This window comes from Acanthaster planci, linkage group LG03 (assembly GCF_054643075.1).
Source record: "Acanthaster planci isolate LZ-2023a linkage group LG03, COTS_SCS, whole genome shotgun sequence".
NCBI lineage: Eukaryota > Metazoa > Echinodermata > Asteroidea > Valvatida > Acanthasteridae > Acanthaster > Acanthaster planci.
In genome coordinates, this window is record NC_141779.1 from 17,216,940 (window position 1) to 17,239,929 (window position 22,990).

The 22,990-nt window shown below is 42.5% G+C and overlaps 1 protein-coding gene across 2 annotated transcripts in view; it reads right to left on the reverse strand.

Moving 5' to 3' along the window:
- Positions 1 to 22,990, reverse strand: part of LOC110989617 (3'-5' exoribonuclease HELZ2-like) — a 32,056-nt gene that overhangs the window by 7,284 nt on the left and 1,782 nt on the right. Inside the window, exons 2-29 of one of the 2 annotated variants that reach the window (XM_022254139.2) lie at positions 22,010 to 22,083; positions 21,282 to 21,318; positions 20,595 to 20,713; positions 19,982 to 20,066; positions 19,551 to 19,587; positions 19,293 to 19,426; positions 18,880 to 19,026; positions 18,155 to 18,230; positions 17,864 to 18,029; positions 17,327 to 17,727; positions 16,839 to 17,121; positions 16,518 to 16,722; positions 16,153 to 16,290; positions 15,587 to 15,820; positions 14,801 to 15,081; positions 14,310 to 14,511; positions 13,706 to 13,941; positions 13,084 to 13,317; positions 12,528 to 12,900; positions 11,916 to 12,197; positions 11,705 to 11,815; positions 11,532 to 11,607; positions 10,816 to 11,105; positions 6,976 to 10,631; positions 6,780 to 6,871; positions 6,465 to 6,614; positions 5,577 to 5,714; positions 5,006 to 5,295 (exon numbers count right to left, since the gene is read on the reverse strand). In XM_022254139.2, coding sequence (XP_022109831.2) covers positions 5,006 to 5,295; positions 5,577 to 5,714; positions 6,465 to 6,614; positions 6,780 to 6,871; positions 6,976 to 10,631; positions 10,816 to 11,105; positions 11,532 to 11,607; positions 11,705 to 11,815; positions 11,916 to 12,197; positions 12,528 to 12,900; positions 13,084 to 13,317; positions 13,706 to 13,941; positions 14,310 to 14,511; positions 14,801 to 15,081; positions 15,587 to 15,820; positions 16,153 to 16,290; positions 16,518 to 16,722; positions 16,839 to 17,121; positions 17,327 to 17,727; positions 17,864 to 18,029; positions 18,155 to 18,230; positions 18,880 to 19,026; positions 19,293 to 19,426; positions 19,551 to 19,587; positions 19,982 to 20,066; positions 20,595 to 20,713; positions 21,282 to 21,318; positions 22,010 to 22,068 — 8,532 coding nt within the window. In that variant the 5' untranslated portion in view covers positions 22,069 to 22,083. The remainder of the gene's footprint in view (positions 1 to 5,005; positions 5,296 to 5,576; positions 5,715 to 6,464; positions 6,615 to 6,779; positions 6,872 to 6,975; positions 10,632 to 10,815; positions 11,106 to 11,531; positions 11,608 to 11,704; positions 11,816 to 11,915; positions 12,198 to 12,527; positions 12,901 to 13,083; positions 13,318 to 13,705; positions 13,942 to 14,309; positions 14,512 to 14,800; positions 15,082 to 15,586; positions 15,821 to 16,152; positions 16,291 to 16,517; positions 16,723 to 16,838; positions 17,122 to 17,326; positions 17,728 to 17,863; positions 18,030 to 18,154; positions 18,231 to 18,879; positions 19,027 to 19,292; positions 19,427 to 19,550; positions 19,588 to 19,981; positions 20,067 to 20,594; positions 20,714 to 21,281; positions 21,319 to 22,009; positions 22,084 to 22,990) is intronic. The other variant, XM_022254147.2, reaches the window with a different exon arrangement.

The window sequence follows — 22,990 nt, forward strand, 5'->3', positions numbered from 1 at the left end:
AAACCCTGCACTTTTTATCTCTCACTGCTCGATTGGATAAACCCTGCACTTTTTATCTCTCACTGCTCGATTTGATAAACCCTGCACTTTTTATCTGTCTCTTCTCGATTGGATAAACCCTGCACTTTTTATCTGTCTCTGCTCGATTGGATAAACCCTGCACTTTTTATCTCCCACTGCTCGATTGGATAAACCCTACACTTTTTATCTCTCACTGCTCGATTGGATAAACCCTGCACTTTTTATCTCTCACTGCTCGACTGGATAAACCCTGCACTTTTTATCTCTCACTGCTCGATTGGATAAACCCTGCACTTTTTATCTCTCACTGCTCGATTGGATAAACCCTGCACTTTTTATCTCTCACTGCTCAACTGGATAAACCCTGCACTTTTTATCTCTCATCGCTCGATTGGATAAACCCTGCACTTTTTATCTCCCACTGCTCGATTGGATAAACCCTGCACTTTTTATCTCTCACTGCTCGATTGGATAAACCCTGCACTTTTTATCTCTCACTGCTCGATTGGATAAACCCTGCACTTTTTATCTCTGCTCGACTGGATAAACCCTGCACTTTTTATCTCTCACTGCTCGATTGGATAAACCCTGCACTTTTTATCTCTCACTGCTCGATTGGATAAACCCTGCACTTTTTATCTCTCACTGCTCAACTGGATAAACCCTGCACTTTTATCTCTCACTGCTCGATTGGATAAACCCTGCACTTTTTATCTCCTACTGCTCGATTGGATAAACCCTGCACTTTTTATCTCTCATCGCTCGATTGGATAAACCCTGCACTTCTTATCTCTCACTGCTCGACTGGATAAACCCTGCACTTTTATCTCTAACTGCTCGATTGGATAAACCCTGCACTTTTATCTCTAACTGCTCGATTGGATAAACCCTGCACTTTTATCTCTCACTGCTCGATTGGATAAACCCTGCACTTCTTATCTCTCACTGCTCGATTGGATAAACCCTGCACTTTTTATCTCTCACTGCTCGATTGGATAAACCCTGCACTTTTTATCTCTCACTGCTCGATTGGATAAACCCTGCACTTTTTATCTCTCACTGCTCGATTGGATAAACCCTGCACTTCTTATCTCTCACTGCTCGACTGGATAAACCCTGCACTTTTATCTCTCTCTGCTCGATTGGATAAACCCTGCACTTTTATCTCTCACTGCTCGATTGGATAAACCCTACACTTTTTATCTCTAACTGCTCGACTGGATAAACCCTGCACTTTTTATCTCTAACTGCTCGATTGGATAAACCCTGCACTTTTATCTCTCTCTGCTCGATTGGATAAACCCTGCACTTTTATCTCTAACTGCTCGATTGGATAAACCCTGCACTTTTATCTCTCACTGCTCGATTGGATAAACCCTGCACTTCTTATCTCTCACTGCTCGACTGGATAAACCCTGCACTTTTATCTCTCTCTCTGCTCGATTGGATAAACCCTGCACTTTTTATCTCTGCTCGATTGGATAAACCCTGCACTTTTTATCTCTCACTGCTCGATTGGATAAACCCTGCACTTTTTATCTCTCTCTGCTCGATTGGATAAACCCTGCACTTTTTATCTCTCACTGCTCGATTGGATAAACCCTGCACTTCTTATCTCTCACTGCTCGACTGGATAAACCCTGCACTTTTTATCTCTCACTGCTCGATTGGATAAACCCTGCACTTTTTATCTCCCACTGCTCGATTGGATAAACCCTGCACTTCTTATCTCTCACTGCTCGACTGGATAAACCCTGCACTTTTTATCTCCCACTGCTCGATTGGATAAACCCTGCACTTTTTATCTCTCACTGCTCGACTGGATAAACCCTGCACTTTTTATCTCTCACTGCTCGATTGGATAAACCCTGCACTTCTTATCTCTCACTGCTCGATTGGATAAACCCTGCACTTTTATCTCTAACTGCTCGATTGGATAAACCCTGCACTTTTATCTCTCTCTCTGCTCGATTGGATAAACCCTGCACTTTTATCTCTCTCTCTGCTCGATTGGATAAACCCTGCACTTTTATCTCTCTCTCTGCTCGATTGGATAAACCCTACACTTTTTATCTCTCTCTCTGCTCGATTGGATAAACCCTGCACTTTTTATTTCTCACTGCTCGATTGGATAAACCCTGCACTTTTTATCTCTCATCGCTCGATTGGATAAACCCTGCACTTTTTATCTCTCATCGCTCGATTGGATAAACCCTGCACTTCTTATCTCTCACTGCTCGATTGGATAAACCCTGCACTTTTATCTCTAACTGCTCGATTGGATAAACCCTGCACTTCTTATCTCTCACTGCTCGATTGGATAAACCCTGCACTTTTTATCTCTAACTGCTCGATTGGATAAACCCTGCACTTTCTATCTCTAACTGCTCGATTGGATAAACCCTGCACTTCTTATCTCTCACTGCTCGATTGGATAAACCCTGCACTTTTTATCTCTCATCGCTCGATTGGATAAACCCTGCACTTTTTATCTCTCACTGCTCGATTGGATAAACCCTGCACTTTTATCTCTCACTGCTCGACTGGATAAACCCTGCACTTTTATCTCTAACTGCTCGATTGGATAAACCCTGCACTTCTTATCTCTCACTGCTCGATTGGATAAACCCTGCACTTTTTATCTCTAACTGCTCGATTGGATAAACCCTGCACTTTCTATCTCTCACTGCTCGATTGGATAAACACTACACTTTTTATCTCTCTCTCTGCTCGATTGGATAAACCCTGCACTTTTTATCTCCCACTGCTCGATTGGATAAACCCTGCACTTTTTATCTCTCACTGCTCGATTGGATAAACCCTGCACTTTTATCTCTCACTGCTCGACTGGATAAACCCTGCACTTTTTATCTCTCACTGCTCAACTGGATAAACCCTGCACTTCTTATCTCTCACTGCTCGATTGGATAAACCCTGCACTTTTTATCTCTCACTGCTCGATTGGATAAACCCTACACTTTTTATCTCTCACTGCTCGATTGGATAAACCCTGCACTTTTATCTCTCTCTGCTCGATTGGATAAACCCTGCACTTTTATCTCTCACTGCTCGATTGGATAAACCCTGCACTTTTTATCTCTCACTGCTCGATTTGATAAACCCTGCACTTTTTATCTCTCACTGCTCGATTGGATAAACCCCGCACTTTTATCTCTCACTGCTCGATTGGATAAACCCTGCACTTTTATCTCTCACTGCTCGATTGGATAAACCCTACACTTTTTATCTCTCTCTGCTCGATTGGATAAACCCTGCACTTTTTATCTCTCACTGCTCGATTGGATAAACCCTGCACTTTTATCTCTCTCTGCTCGATTGGATAAACCCTGCACTTTTTATCTCTCACTGCTCGATTGGATAAACCCTGCACTTTTATCTCTCTCTGCTCGATTGGATAAACCCTGCACTTTTATCTCTCACTGCTCGATTGGATAAACCCTACACTTTCTATCTCTCTCTGCTCGATTGGATAAACCCTGCACTTTTTATCTCTGCTCGATTGGATAAACCCTGCACTTTTATCTCTCACTGCTCGATTGGATAAACCCTGCACTTTTATCTCTCACTGCTCGATTGGATAAACCCTACACTTTTTATCTCTCTCTGCTCGATTGGATAAACCCTGCACTTTTTATCTCTCACTGCTCGATTGGATAAACCCTGCACTTTTATCTCTCTCTGCTCGATTGGATAAATCCTACACTTTTTATCTCTCTCTGCTCGACTGGATAAACCCTGCACTTTTTATCTCTGCTCGATTGGATAAACCCTGCACTTTTTATCTCTCACTGCTCGATTGGATAAACCCTGCACTTTTTATCTCCCACTGCTCGATTGGATAAACCCTGCACTTTTTATCTCTCACTGCTCGATTGGATAAACCCTGCACTTTTTATCTCTCACTGCTCGACTGGATAAACCCTGCACTTTTTATCTCTCACTGCTCGATTGGATAAACCCTGCACTTTTTATCTCTCACTGCTCGACTGGATAAACCCTGCACTTTTTATCTCTAACTGCTCGATTGGATAAACCCTGCACTTTCTATCTCTCACTGCTCGATTGGATAAACCCTGCACTTTTTATCTCTCACTGCTCGATTGGATAAACCCTGCACTTTTATCTCTCACTGCTCGACTGGATAAACCCTGCACTTTTAATCTCTCACTGCTCGATTGGATAAACCCTGCACTTTTAATCTCTCACTGCTCGATTGGATAAACCCTGCACTTCTTATCTCTCACTGCTCGATTGGATAAACCCTGCACTTTTTATCTCTCACTGCTCGATTGGATAAACCCTGCACTTTTATCTCTCTCTGCTCGATTGGATAAATCCTACACTTTTTATCTCTCTCTGCTCGACTGGATAAACCCTGCACTTTTTATCTCTGCTCGATTGGATAAACCCTGCACTTTTTATCTCTCACTGCTCGATTGGATAAACCCTACACTTCTTATCTCTCACTGCTCGACTGGATAAACCCTGCACTTTTTATCTCTCACTGCTCGATTGGATAAACCCTGCACTTTTTATCTCTCACTGCTCGATTGGATAAACCCTGCACTTTTTATCTGTCTCTGCTCGATTGGATAAACCCTGCACTTTTTATCTCTCACTGCTCGATTGTATAAACCCTGCACTTTTTATCTCTCACTGCTCGATTGGATAAACCCTACACTTCTTATCTCTCACTGCTCGACTGGATAAACCCTGCACTTTTTATGTTAAGTGCCAAGTAAACGACCAGTGTCCATCTGCAGACAGTCTCCTGTGACTGTGCACGTACAAAGAAATTTTTCATTGTACAGACATAAACTCATAAGATTGAATTTCGGAGAACGAACTTTTCCAATTTTATGACAACTGAAACATCGCGATAACAATACTTTGAAAAGGTATGTTTGTCTTTTCTGATTTATTTAAATTATTTTTTAAAACCTGTTTCAGCTTTGCAACCTACCTCAGCTTTGTGGATTGTTCTTCTGTACGTTTCCAGGTCATCGAAGGCGATTTTGTATCCTGGGTTATGGAATTCCCGCTCAAAGGCCAAGATATGCTCACTCTGGTTATTGGATGGCTGTCTTATCAGATGATGGAGTGAGATAAATCTCAGTTTAGGATCCATCTTGGTTTCTTTGGAGCTTCCTGCCTTCAGGATTCTCCCTGAGTGCCCAGGAATGGGGAAATCCTGCTGCTCTATCATGTTGTTATACACGCGTATGGCTGGTATGCTTAGACGAAGCATGTAATCTAAACAATGAAATGAACAAGAAGTTTCGTCACCCACATTAATTTATTAACACTTTTTAATATTAATACGAGCGATTCACAACAGTGCGCCTCTGAGATTCTGCAACGCTTTGACCAATCAGAGTGCGTGAAGCCTGTCGACCCTTTCCAAACGCGCATTAGCTTGGCAGATTTCAAGCACTGTGATTGGTCAAAGCGTTGCAAACTCTTGAAGGCGCACTATTGTGAATCGCCCGTATTCAAATAATATCAATATCAATTCAAAAAGGGGGATATCTCACCCGCAACAACATCGACGGCCTTGTTGGACGGTCCACAGTAGAGAACCTGGGGTGGTCCCCTGCCCAAATCGGGCAAGTGCTTGTTCACTTCCACAAAGAAGTAGGTGAGATGGGCACCAGTCACCGTCTTGCCCGTACCTACAAAGTCATTAAGTAGATACCACAACTGAACCTTATAGGCGCATTCTGAAGTTCGTACTAACCTTTGGAGATTCCATCTTAGATTGCAAACACTGAAACCAGTTACAAGAAACAATATTTAGGTTACCAATAACACTTATAAGAAGCTTGCACAGTCCTGTTCATCAGTTTGGGCTCTTAGCGATAATCATTGTTACCAGCGCTCGTTGGACCAGCAGACCATCTCAGACTCAAACTATCTCAGGTCGCAGGGGAACACTGTTTAGTGATGCAGAGTCAGCTGAAAATGGCCAATCTTGTCAGCTCAATAGGAGCAGGGAGCGTAGCGACCCGACGTGGGTGTGTGTGTGTGTTGGGGGGGGGTGCAGCACCCTCTCGTGATTAAATCAGTCGGTAGGTGAAGTTTTGGTATGATGAGCAAATTAATCCAAAAGTGGTACATAAACGATACCGGTAAACGTTGGCGGTCTACATTTTCCCTATAGCGTACCATTGATTTCCATTTTACACGACATTTTTTAACTAGTTACAAGTCGGCAAATTAACTCTGCACACCCCTCAAAGAAAATACCTTCGCTACGCTCCTGTCAATGGCCATTAATCAAAAGCAACGATCTCCTATCAGTCGGCCAGCGCAATGGGTGAGTGCCACGACATAGACACCACAACTATGTGAGTGAATCGATTTCCAAATAACCAACGGATTGTTGGATCCTTGGACAATGACGTCGTGAAGAGAGTCTCTACCTGGAGGTCCTTGAATGACTGTGAACTGTCGCTGCAGAGCTTTCCGCAAGGCGGCTTGTTGCGATTCATTAGGAAGGGGAAATGGTGACCCAGGTATAGAAAAGCTCTTGATTGCTTTTCCTGCCTCCAGAAGCCTTCGGATGACTGGATCTGTTTGTATGATTTTAAGCAAATGAAAATGTTGGTAGTTTGCTTTAAATTTGTATTTCGAGTAATCGCAGTGATTGAAAGTATTATTAAATCGATAGACTTGTAATGACAATCTGGTGATGCCACTGATCGTTTGAAAAATGCCTGGGTAGTGGAAACACTCACCGCCGTTGTTGACTGCCGGTATTTGACGAGTACATATTCCCTGGACTATCTCTTGTGCATTGTGCAGATGGGCAACAGCAGATTCCAGACGGCTATTAAAAAAAGAAAGCATAACCACACGGAATCAGGTGGAATGTCGTGTTACGATTATCAGGAAGGGAACACTTTTATTGTAAATGCTACCACCATTACTCACCCGTCTGAATTACTCTTGGGTATCAGCTCGATAGTGCATGTCCGTACCTTCTTATGCCTCTCAAACAACACATCTGGAAAAGGCGCTGAATGTTGATTAACCCCCACGTGAACCTCAACCGTCCAGTCTTCGGTATTCTTTTTCTTATCAGTCAAGGCCGTAATGAGTGCATGAGCAATAAATGTTGTCTGCCCTGATTCAGGCGTAGTTGGACTTGGCGTGTTGGTGCAATCAATCATTCGGAGGTTGCTCTTTGCCTTCGGAGTCAAAGGTAGGTCCCTGTAGCACAAACAGACGTAGTCGCCTTTATGTATTTTGAAACCCCGATCATTACAAAAATTTGTTTTGATCTTGAACATTCCGTTGTATTTTGGAGATTGATCATTTCCTTCAGTGCAGTGCCAGTCGATGTTTACGTCATGGATGACGCAGCTTTCATCACTCACAACAGCATTGTGGGCCGAAATCATTCTCAGAATTGGCAGCCATATAGCTTTATATCGTTCAGTACTGTCTATCTTGGCAGAAGGTCGATGCTCCGCGACTTTGGCAAAACTCTCGATGGAATTCCCTCGATGCTCTGCGCAAAGGCTTAGCTTTGGTGTTAGAAAGACGAGCTGCAAACAAGGTGAAAGGATACCCCTTTGAACGCTTGCATTCAGTTGGACTTTTACCACATCACCTCGCCTAAAACTCCGCTGGAAGTGTACGAAAGGGAAGGGTTTGTTTGCATCTAAACTTTCACAGGTTACTTCCTCGACCAGAAGGTTCTGATTTCCAACAAGCCCTCTCTGCCTTTGTCTTCTAGATTTTTCTCGTTCTTTCAATTCTTGTTCCTCGTCTGCATCTGTTACAGCCCTGTGAATGACGTGCGTGTTCTCTGTCTGAACCGCTCCTAGAATCTCCTTCCAGTGATCTGCAGAAATCTTTACTGTCATTTGATCTGTATCCAGTGTTAGAAGCGACACAAGCCGTGGTTGCGGTGTTGTTGTACGACGCAACTCGTAGATTCGTTCTTTCCACTGAAGCTCCATCTTGGTCTGTCCTTCCTCGATCTGTGGTTTACTGATAGGCTTGAGGATGTTCAGAGGACACGTCGATGGAAGAAAACGTCTGTACGGAAATATCAGTTTAAGACTTGAATCAGAAAAGCCACCGACAAATACCTTGAATGACTGAGGGGCTTCCTTGAGTCTTAGGGCACACTGAAGAGCGCGGGTTTTCCTTTCAAAAGTTTGTGAATTTATTTGCTGAATATTGCAATGATGAGAGATTGATGCGAGCTCGTCTGTGGTATACGGCCGCTCCGACTGATGCAAGGTATCTTGAGCTTTCTCGTCATTAATTGCAGAAATCAGCATGCGATGCACGACAAGGTCGAAGTACCGACGAATCGGAGATGTGAAATGAGTGTAGGCTGCCATATTCAGCGAAAAGTGATTTCTTTTTGAACTTTCTGTATGATCTCCAGAGCTAATGTAGTCAGCAGTCTCTAGCATAACAAATAAGTCTGCCCTGGCAACGGCAAGTTGTGGATGGTTTTCATCGCTGGTAATTAAGTCAGTAATTGTAGTTATCTTACGTTGATTACCAACTGCTTCAAGAAGATCGTTCCATTTTTCTTTAAGTATGTGCACGTCATTGGAGTTTTCACTTTGAAGCTCTTTGCTGAAACCTCTAGACTGAAGTTCCAAACTGTTCACAAGGTCTTGGGCATGGTTTTCAAACCACGTTTCTATGTTCTCCTCACTTGGAGCAAGTTGCCTTCTGAGCGGACTGCAGTCTGGATAAACCCTGACAAGGAAAGTGGCTACTGCTTGATTTGCAAGGAGCATCATTTCTTCTACCAAAGAATGTGCAAGGGGATGTTGCGCCACCTCTTCTTCGGCATCGTGCGAGAAAGCAAACCGACCCAGCCCAAGACGACTTCTCCTTCTCTCTTTCGCAAGTTTATTCAATGTTAAGATTTTTTCTGCGATGGTGATATTATTGTTATGCTCGTCGTTGCTCGACGTGATGATTTCCTCCACAGCACTGTATGTCAGCTTCTTGCGGGATCGAATTACCGAGCGCACAATCTCTACGTCCGCCATCATATGCCCGCTCTTATTGAGCGTGGCAAATACTGAAATAGTCAGCCTATCCTTTTGGGGTAGCAGACTACATAACCTGTTGCTGAGCTGAGAGGGGAGCATGTTGATGGGTTTGCTGACAGACGGATGTGGATAGAATGACGTAGATCTATTTCGTGCTTCTCTATCTAGTGTGCTGTCTTTAGAGACAAAGTAAGAAACATCTGCAATGTGTATTCCAATCTTGTAGTTTTCTCCGTCACGTTCTACACTCAAAGCATCATCGAGGTCCAGGCTTTCTGGAGGATCAATGGTGAAGACAAATTGATGTCGTGCGTCATACCGAGACTGAATTTCATCCTGAGGAATTTCCCACTCATCCGAGAATTGATTCTCAACTTCCTGCATGATTTCGGGCTTCCAATCGTCCTTCACCCCATGAATGAGCTTCAGGATTCGAAGGCCCTTCTCTTTGGTGTCGGCTTGTGGGAGTTCTTCTGTGACCAAACCCATTGGGTAAGGAGCCTTGGCAAACCACTGCACATATTCAACGACAAACAGCTTGTGTTCTCGATCTTTTCGTGACACTTCCACATTCTTCAAGAAGGGCGAGTCTTCTTGCAGTTCCTTACTGTAACGGTAGATGGACACGATGCATGAGTCAGGTGATCCACGATATGTATTTCCCTTCCCCCTTTTCCGTTCATCTCGTGCAAGTACAAAGAACTTAGGGAGTGTTCGGTCAATCGGAACCATTTGATTGTCTATATATTCGTCAAGTTTACACACTACTTTCGATGTAAGGGTGGATCCAGCTGCCCTCTTACAGATACATATGACCTGCCCATATTTCGTCTGGCTCTGAAGGGTTTCAGAGTCATCTGTGTTGTCAAATATTTCCACGATAACCTGATCAAGGTTCAAGGCTCTGCCCCTTCGTATCTTACTGGTGATTGTGATCTTCCCAGATAAACCCTCGTCAAGCGGGACTGCGTATGTGTATCCAGAATTCTCACAGTGGAAGACACATCTCTTGAATTTGTCTGGACGTTGCTCAACGTTTTTGTAAGCGATCTGACGTTCACTCTCGTCATGCTTGTCATTTCTCAAACCCTCCTCTGAGTCTGCTTCCTCTGCTTCCTCCGCTTGCTTCTGGTGTCTTTCAGAATAGCGAATATCTAATACTATGCGATCGCCCTGCTCTACCATCCGAAATTTGGGTGGCTTCCTTTTCCATTTTGTAGACACCTCCTTTTGGACTTCTGCATCATCAAGCTTTTCAGGATCAACGCCTGAGTCATCCTTTGACCTTTTAAGTCTACGTTCATCGTGGCTTATCTGCCTGTACAACTCTCGCATGATACCATCAGGGAGGGATGAGTCATTGCCAGGCAGCCAAGGATCGTTGTTGGGTGGCTTAGACACTGCTCCTGATGAGAGGGATATTTCGTTGGCTCTCGGTGCTTGAACCTTTGGAGGGGGTTGTCTTGTTTTTGCGACTGCGGGCTCGAAGGCCGCTGCAAAAGGATTCAAACGTTGCTTAGCTGATTCCATCTCTTGTTGGATTCCTTCGATGGTTGTACCCTGTTGATAAAAGCAAGGGTGTACTCAGTGGTAAGAAACATATAAGGTCAATTTGCACACTTCGGAGTAGCATTAGTGCTGTGTGTCATCAATTGGTGTAATTTTTCTTATTGATTTTTCCTTTAAAAAGTCTGGCGTCAATACAAAAATGTGGATGGTAAAAATGAAAATCAAATTTGCCCACCAGTGGCAGCAGAGTATTATTGCCATGGCACTCTTGCAGGAAACTTCGCCATATTTTGGAGCAATCACCAACAGAGCATAAGGTTGATGGGTCACCAACGACCACCAGAAGAGATTGTGCACGGGTACACGCTGTGTTGAGGAGCCGGGCATCAGACAGAAAGCCGTAGTCGAACGTGTCTTCTGGGCGATTCGCTGGGCGTAGTTGTGATACGAATGCCGTTGTGTCAACTTTGTTCAGCGTTCGTCGAGTTCTCACCGTACTAATGATAAGCACCTGATATTGTTTACCTGTGTGGCGTTAAGAAATAAAATATTAACTTACCGAATGTACTTTTTGCTGCAACAGGGCGGTATAGGACAAGTTCCAGCTAATCATTTTTCGACCACTGGTCAATTTTTAGGAACTCGTCCACAAACTAGAAAGTGGGTATCAGGCAAAATCGACCAGTTATTGACGTAGCCAGGAAAGGCAAGGGGGCACATGCCCCGTGGAACTCTTGCCCTCCCTTCCCTAGAAGAGCCTGTCTCCGTAGCCAAGGAGGCAGGGGGCAACTCCCCCAGTGGGAATTCTCCTTTCCTCCGAGAAAAGCCAGGTAAGCCGCTGCGACCGGTTAATTGACAAATCATTGTCTCTCGAACTTTCCATATTTGTAAAATATCAACACACAAAGCACTGAGAATCTCTCAGTCTGATAACTGCTAGTCATTACTTACCTTGGACATTCTGGACTGTCTCCACAGTAATGCTTCCCAGGGATTTCTTGCGAAGTTCGCTTCGGATCTTCGTTACCTATAGTGATTAAAATTAAATTTGGAATTTTATCGAAGTATTTCTGTGTTTTAGTGATTCAGCTTTCCTGGAAGCGGGTTGACGAAACGGAACCTACCTGCATTTTATATGAAGCCACGACAGAGATGCTGTTGGTCTCCAGTTTCCCCCACTTATTTTCAGGCCAATTATAACACAAGTCTTGCACAACTTGCACTATCTGTGTTACCTGTAGAAATCGCCAACAAATTAAAACAGATCAGTCTAATTTGGATAAATCAAATTCTGAAAAAAAGTCAATAAAGGTCCCGCTAGACTGTCAAACCTACCTCAAAATCGTTGCTGTATGACATCCCTATTTTCTCATCCTCTCCCTTAACTGCGTAGAAGACCAAGGGATGCATAAATTTCGGGTGCGGTTCTCTGTTGAAGGATGCTTCGAGCTTCTGCTTTGTTCGGTTTCCGTAGTAAAACGTCCTGGAAATAAAGTCCAGCATTTTCTGGCACGTCCGATAGTTTTTGGACAGCAGAACTCTGCCAACCTTCTGATAGAAGAGGCGCTCCAGGAGAGACACGTGGAACTTAGCATGACGGGCTACTCGGGAAAACACCTTTAGGACAAAATTTATGTTTTTTTTTAATTCAAACGGTCGAGATTGTGAACCACTGGTTCTCAGGTTAACAAGATACCATGCAATGCTTAACTTGCCTCAGGCGCTCAGAAATCGAAACAAATGGGATTGGTTTAAGCTTTCTAAATCCCCAGGCCCATATTTCATTAAAAAAATAAATAACAGTTACAGCTCGAGTAAATGGGGTGAAGAATTCGTCACCTTAAAATTAACAGTCAAACTGAATTAATCTGCGAAAATACAGGTTATTCGTAGGAAAACGAAAAAGTGCCTCCCATAGTTATGCTCTATGGTTCAAACTGTGTATACCTTTGGACAAATCTGTAAGTGATCTCCTGCAAGAACCACGCAAGTATTTGCTGTAGCCAAAGTCAGAGGCTGTAATACCTCTGTCTCCAATGCCTGCCCAGCTTCGTCTATCAATATATGGGTGAAGTGACCGTAGAGCTCTGTTGAATCGAGTGTGTGAGACGTGGTGAGTGTCGTGATAACAACACTGCTTGCCTTTATCTCTCTCAGTGTGGGGGTCTGAACTTTGTCGTCCGTAATTTTGGTGTATTTGCGCACATTTTCAGCAATGGTTTTGATGTCTCGTATCTTTGCGTAGACACGAATCATTTGCTTTATTTCTCCGGCTTCCACCAGCTTGTGTAGATGCTCAGTGATGTACAAATCTGCAGCACTGACACAACAAATCAACATAAGCCTTTTCGGTGATAATCTTTTTAAGGTTCTCACCTACTAAGTAAAATTATTCTGATATCCACTTCAAATTCACGGTTCATATTTCAACCAAGCATATTTGATCTAAATTTAGTTGTTGCCCTGTGATAAAGGATCTCACGACGCGAATGTACACAGTTACCTGTTTGAGTGCGTGCAAATGAGAATCTTGCTATCTGCGTGCGCCTCCAAGGTACGCTTTACTGCCGTCGCCAATGTGTGAGTTTTCCCTGTTCCAAACGGTCCACATACAAGCACCGGTCCAACTGCTGCTGTCGACTCTCCTTGTTTCCCTTTGTGCCGAGAAATGAACTTCACTGCTCTTTCTTGGTGAGGATCAATGTGCTTTTGTACTTGTTTGTCAACAGGAGGAATCCTAGTATAAGAAATTTTTATGCCGAGTGTAAGAGTTTAATACGTTAACCCAAGGAAAGGTTTGACAATATCCTCAGTTAGCCTATAGTTTGAGATTTTTTACCTTTGAAACAGAAAATAACAATGTGTGGAGGCAATGAATACAAAGGAGCCAGAGAGGGATCTACACTGAAAGCATAATCATTTTCATCAAAAGGCTAATTGGTTTGGAATTTGATGTAATTGAGGTGATGTTTCCCCAGACCAGTTTCAACTTTGCCAGGTTGTGTAGGCCTACTCAGGCTAGGTTACACATCGTCACCTCCAAAAAAGCATTTAGGAAATAGATCGTCTTTTGAAAAGCTTGTTTTATGCGATGTCGAATTCCGTTATCCTAAAATGCTACTCACTTGTGCGGGTTTCCTATTGGCGGGAACACCATGTCCATATTTTGTAGGCGGTCGACTGCCAAATGCATGTAACATAGAGGAAGCCGATTAAGATGCAATTGAATCTCTACGCGGTGTGTAGTGCCACCCTGTAGGTCCAATTCCTCCACACATAATGGACTGAGCTTGACGTATAATGTGTCTTGGTTCTGCTTCCCAAAGTAATCTTGTTCGGGCAGGATTATGGCTTCGTACACCTGAATGTATAAAAAGTCACCTGTCAAATCCACACTGTGGAATGCCGTTTGTTATCAATAGCATAGCGTAAGGGCTGTCTTGTTTATCTTCATCTCCTTCGAGACCTTTACCATTCCTGAAGGTTCTTATGAAAGAAAAAGTAGTAACAGAAGTATAATATTCAAATGTCGTTCTTTCTTTCTATGTATCACGAAGAAGAGGACGCTTTTAAGAAAACAATTGAGAAGTCTGCTTTTGAAATGGTGTAACGGCTGAAATGAGTGTGGCTTGGGTTTAGTATTATGATGCCGTTGTGATATACATACGCCTGAACATACATTCTTACAAAGTTCGTACCCAACTCCCTTGGAATTTTGGATCACCCTACCTTCTTCGAGTTACCAAATTTTAGCATCATCTTATGCACATTCCTCTCGATGATTTGACTCGTCTCCGAATCGTCCATCAAAGCCCTCTTCAAATCAACCTTGCCAAACTTGCTGCCACCAACGGCGTTCTTCATTACGGTGGCTGTTGGGGTTTCTAGTAGGATCCGGTCAAGACACTCAAACGTGCTCTCCGAGGCAAATCTTTGCACAAATATACGAGGTATATAAAAAAAATCACATAACATTAGCGCTGATATGTATTATGCGAACAAATTACTTTGATCTTTAATTATTTCATCTTTCTGCCTTGGGGTCCATTGGTCTTAGTTATAAAACCGCCCTTACTGACTCAAACAACGGACGGACACCCAGAAGAACCAGACAGCCATTTGCTTTTCTCCCTTGTTTAATATTCTTCAAAACTTTTTTCAAAACTGAGCGATAAGGGCATTCTCTTTCGGTTGGTTTGAAAATAAGTTAGCTTACTCACTTGGATATCTTGGTATTGCACTCCTTTTCCTCCAAGTACAGCATTGCGTGCATGTATTCTCTGTAGTTGTCCCGACTCAACTCCCCCAGATTGTCGATGTCAAAAGAAATTGGTAAAACGTAGTCTGCCAGGAGCTTCACTTCTGTAGATGAAAGTTGGTAGCTATCTTCGTAGAACCTGACAATCTCCGAGTTTCCGTCATCCCACACCTCACATGTATTCCTCTGTTTCCCGTTTATCTCGTCAAATGTCTCATTTGGCGCACCCAATCCAACAACAACCTGCAGGGACAGAGGTACAGAGAACATGTCATTGGAGAAAGGTTGCTACAATACATTGGAGTCAGGTAGTGGTTCTTTTCTCGCCTTCCACCTCTGCGCCGTGGGTTCGATTCCCGGATCGGTCCACGTGTGGATTGGGTTTTCAGTCCCTTCGTTGGTTCTGTGGGTTTTACCCAGAATATTCTCCTGGGGTTTCCCTCCCACAAACTGAAACTGCTTCTCACTGCTCCACTCTACAGATGTGGGCCGTTGGGCGGCTGCCTGCAGCGACTTGTAAGCCTTTGACCCACGTTGTAAATCTGAGGGCCTCCATTGAAAGCAGTGCTGTCACTAATCAGAGCTTACCCTCATTGAAAGATGACAAAAGGTGGCACTAAGTTTTTCCAAGTATGAAACTTCACATAGGTCCTTCTACACCGAAACGCAAAGGATGGACGCTTAACTGAGTGGGACTTTAATGCGGTAGATTATGGCATTTATGTGTACGTTTAACTGTAAGACATACCTGAAGCTTACGGACTAGATATGGCTCAGTCCCCAGGTCGAAAAGGACCCACTGAGAAAAGCTACCAAGGATCTGAGAGCGAAAGATGACGTCAATTCGGTATGTCCTCCCATCTTCCTCTGCGATGAGGTTACCGGGACAAACCTGGGCCTCACGTTCCTTAGGAGGCTTGGACAATCTGAAATAAGGTCTGTTGTCGTCGTAGAGTAAGCAGACACGCTTCAGGGATTTCTGCTTTGAAAGATTGAAGGTTGCATTATGTAAACTCTTTTTGGTAATAAGACTGAGGGAAACCTAAAGAAACCCTAATGAGTGGATACCATGAATAAGTGCTCAGATTTTAGGAAGGGAATGATACTCTAGGGAAAATCCACTCGTTATTATGCAAAGTTAGCGTGTAGGTTTTTGAGTATGTGAGTGACATCATGACAGTCTCTAATATATGAGTGAGTGACTCGCTTACAAAAGAGATTTACAAGATGCTACTGCAAAGATGTGTCGCATTATAACCCTTCTCATGTCTCCAGTCCAGAAAATGTAATAGAATTTCTAAATGCTCTGCTTACGTTTTCTGATGCCTTGAGGTCCAGGGTAAGCGACCAAGTGCACGTGTGTGGGGAATCATTGTCCCTCTTGTCTACATCCAGGTATTGATTGAAGTCCTCGGAGCAATCAACGCGGACTCCAAGCAACCTGTCTGTAATCTGTAAAGGAATCAAGAGAATGCATGCAAGTATTGTGGTTGACAGTTTTCCAACAAAGCTGAACTATGAATTCCGTTTTCATTCACAGGCTTCCCACATTACTGCTATTGAACACTGCAGACCATTGCTTGAACGAAACAGGGGAAGTGAGACCTTCTGCTACCAAGATAACACTGACATGCCATTCGCGTTTGAAAGAAAAAGATTCCATACATATAACACTTTACCACGTCCTCCCCTCGTGAGGGAGAGAAGTTATATCTGTCAAGGACATCATCCATGAACGCATACAGCTGTTTGTCCTTAGCTTTTCTCATTTTCATCATTCGATATTTATGTCTCTCCTTCCATTCCTGCAGCTCTTCATTGCTGTGAGCCTTGGTGCAGTTGTTCTCCAATGCACTGGTAAACATGCATCTTTCTGTTTTATTCCTGAAAAAATTGAGAGCAGGTGTTATGTTCCATGACAATGTCACACATTGAATGAAATAATGACGACTTCACTCGACTGTTGGCACCCTTTATTTTGAGGTGTTTGATTTACGTACTCTAAGCACTCTTGGTACTGGCCGTTGACGACATCCCATGGTGGGCTGCGATACTTCCACTGGCCCTTCCTGTCCTCATCCGAGTTGACCCTTGAACGGTGAGTTTCACTTGTGATATGTTGTTGGAGCTGTGACAGCTCTAAGTAATAGATGTCGCAGTAAGAGCAGTGATGCTTGGGCTGAGGGGATGGTTTGGCATGCTTTACCTTACATGTTGTGGGTGCTTTCGTGATTACATTGGACGGTGCACGCCCGGCCATTAAGACGTCTCCTAATTTTGTGACTAAGATTATTTAAAGGAGAAAAAGTAGAAATCGTGTCATGAATAAAACAAGGTGTGTATCTTAGAGTTTCTTCCGAGAAAACTGATTGTCAGGGAAAGTCTCATAATATGCAAATACAACATGCAGGATACAGCTGATGTTCAGAAGCCGGACCTGAACCTAGCGTTCAGCAGGTAGAATTATTTATCTGAAATGCATCCTTACGTTTATGTTTCCCCATGTACGCCCAGAGATCTGCTTCTTCTTGAAAGTGCGGAAACCAACAGTCGTCGCGCTTGCAAGCATCTCCGTAGATACAAAGATTTGGGATAGCATTGGGTGACAAGCTCTCGTGCCGTCGTCTGACCTTGCACCATCTCTTCCTTGACCTGGAGTACACCACTATCATCCTGCACTGTTGCCAGCTGTGTGAGCCCGATGAGCCGGCACACACTTGTGGTTGGCTTCCTTGTCGCTGTTCACATACTTTACCACGAGCATAACACACTCCACAGACGTACTTGATGTCACGGTGGAAGCTTGGCAGAGAGGCGAGATTCACTGATGCTGTACAAGGAGAGAGGACCTTGCCTTTCGTCTTTTCAGGGCCTTGAGTCTTTTGGTTGCTGAAATTTGAATGAATGTAGTTTGTGTAATGGTGGAATGTTTGCAAATTACCGATGTAGACTGCTGTTTGAGGGATTGATAATAATCCTTTAAAAGAACCCCCCCCTGCACCTCCGTCATCACCCCCCGACTTACTTCGAAATTTGTGCCGAGTGTTTGGTTCCTTTTCTTTCTGTGGCCCGACCGGTTTGTTTTTGCGTAGGCTTTGTCGACCCGCGTGAAGCAGGCTCTGGTGTTTTTCTGTCTCCAGCTGTCTTTGGCTTTGCGCCCTGTTTCAACCATTGAGATGATGAATATGATCCTGCGGCAGGAATTTAGATATCATGGAGCGTAAATGGCACTTTTCACTACTTGGTCTATGATGTATATTATTAATGAAATTCTCAGTGAAGTTACAAAACATTTCCCCCTGTTGCCTTTTTATACCTGTGATTGGAAAGACAGGCTCTGCACCGTCACTGATCTGTTTGATCTTCCTTCTTTTTCCAAAAGAATGGGAGGACTGGAAAATCAGACAAAGTAAAAGTGAAAACGAGTCAGGAAATATGAATTGGACATAAAATATGCCTCATAAGACAGACAGACCCTTAGCCTTACTGTTTTGGCTCATTTTATTCTTGTATGGAAGGGTACCTTGAATCTGAAATTTTGGGTGAGAGGCAGTGCTTTTGGTACTTCGATCTTTTCCAACTGAATCAAAACTTTGCAAGAATGCAAAGCAAAATCCATTTTCAGACAAGTTTTTATTACTGCGTCATGTAGTACCAATGTTCACTTGCTTTGTCTATCCCTGTCATTGTAGAATGATTGAATAATTGCGAATTCCGAATAATAGCACGCTTAGTATAAGACAGTCCGAACAAAGTGGTTGTCAGTAACTGAAGGATGTCATCAATAGCATTTATTCATTAAGAGTTAAATTTGTTCCGAATCTTGCACCAAAACTATGTACAACATCGCTACCAATTAGCTTTTGATTGGTCCAGTAATTATGCAGTCAGTTCTGGATGATAGTTTACATCATTACTAACCATCTTACTAGGGCTAGAAATCGGCCAATATGGCTCTGAATTAATTTGAACTGCTATAAAAGAATATTCTCAACAGCAAAAATCGGTGTGCAAGCATGCGACAAAATTCTGGGTTCATACCTTATTGCGCATGGCTATTTCTCTGTTATGACTGGGGATCCAGGCTGCATTGAAGGTCTGGGAATCTGACTTCTGCTTTGTTTCATTTTTGAGATTTTGTAGGCCGAGTTGTCTCAATATATCCTTCACCTCTGGATGTTCCCTCACCTAAATATAAAATTTCAATCCTGTAGTTGAAACCCTACTTTAATCAAACGACAGAGGGGTGTATGGGCAGGAAATCTGGGATTCATCCCACGTGCACCTCCTTTTTTCCTTACCAAAACTGGTCATTACCTTTGCAAGACATTTCCCTTGAAACTGCAAACTCGATCACTTGCAATTTTTTTCTTGAGACTGGGTATGCAGTATTTCTGTTTAGAAATTCTTTGCTCAGGAAGCAATAGTGCTTAGACCTTTTTGCACCATCTCACCATCTCTGGTAAACCCTTGAGAAGGTCCGCCTTAAGCAATCTTTCGAGGGGGATATCTTCCTTCATCGCGATGTTGTTCTTGACCTTCAGTAACTCAACCTTCGCTGGCACAGAATTTGGGTCCATTGCTAGAGCTAGAACAGGATCGTAACCAAAATTAGTTTGCTATTTGAACGAATGTGATATCTTTAATATGCTCATTCGGTACGAATCTAACGAATACAAATAAAAACAGAATTCTATTAATCTCAGTGTTACCTTTTTCAGCATCCGAAAGTGCCTCCTGAAAGTAACCCTAATTACAAAGTAGAAATTCAGTGATACAGGTATAAGAATTCTGACTTTGATTGGCTGCAGATAAGATATTTTTCATTCAAGACATGCAGCTTTGGTAAGGTTTTACATATTCTCGAATTAATTGATGTAAATTGAAAGATGCTACCCATCTTCCTTAATTTTTTTTTTTGGGGGGGGATTTCAGCCAAACTGAATGTTAGCTGTTGCCAGCAGACGGCCTGTCCATTTGCGCCGAGTTGGCTATTGCTACGTAATCTTTGGTTGAAGCAATTTTGAGACGATAACGAGCCTTGGAACATTTCCTCTTGATGACATCCCCACGTAGTATAAAGACAAGTGGCAAACTCACAACATCCCCTCCAAACACACGAGAACTTTGAAGTTGATCTTACCAAGTTATTGGCACATTGGGATCGCAATACAAGGAGCCTGATATCATTCTGTGTATCGAGGGAATAACCGTCGAGACAGAGGACGCTGTGTGGGGAAAGGGAAGAATAAGAAATTATGGAGAACGTAGAATGTGCGCAGTCGAACACCAATTCACGAAGGAATTAAAAGCCTACCGTAGAATTAGTGAACAAATTGTGCGTACACCCAGTTATGTGAATAGCCGAACTTTAAAAGCAGTAATTGCATAAATGACAGGGCAGCAAAATGCGAAAAGAAATTTCGAAAGAAATATCAGACGTATGGATTCTCCTCTGGCTTAGGTGTTTAATGGGACAGTCCGCAAAACGGATTTAGTTTACATGCGAATTTAGGCTGCAATTCGTCCAAGTTAAAGCTAATTTTGTTGCACATTTCTGGTCTGCCCAATAATTCAATATAATTTAATGCAATCGATCACATTGTAGTAGTTGTTTAAGAAAACATACATGTACTTCCCAATTCCTTCTTCTTCCAGAATTTCTTGACCCTTCCTACGATTATCTTTTATCTCTTTAGGCCTATTGTCTTACTTTCCAGTATATCAGATTTATTCACGTGGGAAGAAATATTTACCTGCTAGAATCGATTCCCAGAGTGAGAAGATTGAAGGCGTTTTCATAAGCTTCTTCTGCTATCAGATCCATGGCTTCTACTTTGACATTCTGCTGAAGCTTCCGAATGAAGGCTCTCAACTTTGCGATTAATATCATTGAATAGCTCATGTTAGATCTTCGTTAATGGACTCCTTGTGCGGACAAGAGATGATGCGTTTTTAAATGGCAGGGGCGTCCGGCTACCAAAGGCGCATCCAGAACCAAATTTTTAAAGGGTTTTTTTTGGGGGGGGTAGAAATTGTAGATATTTTTTATGTAACCTTTTCCGGTCTTTTTGAGGGTTGAATGTGCATTTCGGTGCTTCTTACACACTTTTGAAAGGAAAGAAATGGAGATAGGGCTTCAAAAATCACCATACTTTTTTTTCTCCCATTCCCTCTGACTGGAGCCGCCCTTGGTTTGCGATACACCGCATGCAAGATCTTTTTTGTACTGGAATATAATGTTTTGCGTGTGCTCTTAGCGGAAGTAATCAATAAGTCAAAAACCACAATTGATTTACAAAAAAATAAATAAATAAAACGAGTCAAGCACTCATGCCGTGTAGTGGAAGTCCTAGAACGGTTTGTGATAAATTGCCCAATTGATTGATTTTAAGTTGGGTCTACAGGTGTTCATGATGACCTTTATTAATAAGACCACTCACAGTGTGCGGAGGAGGTAGTGATTCCTCAGGAGTTTGCCTAAAAAGGGAAGAAAAATAAAGAACAATGCCCTTTCTGCTGACTGCTTTCATTCATCTTGTATGATTAAACAATTCCCTTGCTATACAAAGATATCATAATTCCTGAGGCCGAATCACTCAATATGCACCACACCCTCCTATTGTCTTGAAAATGAACTGTCAAAGCCCGGCTTACTGAAAGACCTGGGATTGGTGACGGTTACATCGGGTTGTGAACTGCTTACGGGAAATTTTTGGAGGACGGAGTAGTCACACTGAATTAAAGGTTCCCCAATGTAAGTTAAATTTTTGCGGGGGTGATCAAAGGACAAGGCTTTCATTTACTCAACCGGCAATGAAAGACATGCAGTGCCACTGGAGAATTTGTTTTCAAAGGGCAGGCGCTTTTTGAATCCTAAATAACCGAAGAAAAATCATCTAATCGAAAGAAATACTCTTTTGTTACTCATTCCTACAATTAAATCACTTCTCATTATTGTTTCAATTTGTTATTGAGAGTTTCTTCACTTTCTGTAAGTGAAACGTCCCTTGATTCAACTAGAAAACCTATTTTGACTTGATGCCCACTAATGGTTCACACGAAACTGTCCTTGGGAATTTTTAATTCATTTCAAAGCAAAAATAATTTTTACATGGCCAGAAATGAGCGTAACGACAACAATTCCTTGGAATTCCTCGTTTTTCTTTACCAAAGCAGGAAAAAGCTTCGACGCAGTCCGTTGATTCTTTCTTCTCGCTCTTCATCCATTCTTCACTCCGTGACCTGATTTGGTAAATTTAGACAATGATATAAAGACGTGCTGTAAGTTCACTTATCGTTTGCTGGATTTTTTCTCGAGGGTCATAACATTAAAACATTAAAGATACATTGACAAATTATCTCCTTCGTAGACACTTAGTAGTAAATAACAAACTTTCGGAATACATTTGAGTTAGGAAGACATTTCAAGGTTTCACTAGGAACGTTTCAATATTAAAAGAAGTGCAAAGTTAATGGTTTTGCGGGATAGTTTTGATAGCTCAGCCATGATTGGCCAATTTAGGTTTGGCCATTTTTTGTCTTGGTAGACTCCAAGGGCATCAGAGTTTGTACACGCGAGTGGAAGGGAATATCTTAATAAAATAAGAATAGAGCGTGGTTATAGACAGCGTTTGTAAAGTACGGCTCATATTGCTTTGCACGTCACAGAGCTGTATCCACATTTGTGACAAAAAGTAAATGAGAATAAAGGCTATTGTATTACAGGTCCCAGTTGGGAGTTTTGAGTACTACTCGACAAAAGAGAATGGTAGTATGTATAAATATATTTGTTCATTAGCAACAAGCAGTCTTGGTTCTTCAAGTTTATAGACCTTTCCTTCGCTACGTTACCAGCAAACTGTATGATTGACAAAAGTAGGGCTGGCTGTTGATACGAAAACCAAATAATAAACCACAAGGGTTTAAAAAGTTCATACAAATATTAAACACTAAATAATGGATATTTCTGCTAAATACTAACCAAAAATGTCTCTCACGTTTACACTGACGAGGAAATTGTGCATTTTGAGACAAACATTATTTCCAACCAGTGGTGAACCTTCTGCAATTTTTGGTAACTCGTACAAGATGGCAGTCAATATTTGCGAACAAAAAAGGTCAATGGATCTTTTTTTCTGCTTAACAAGCA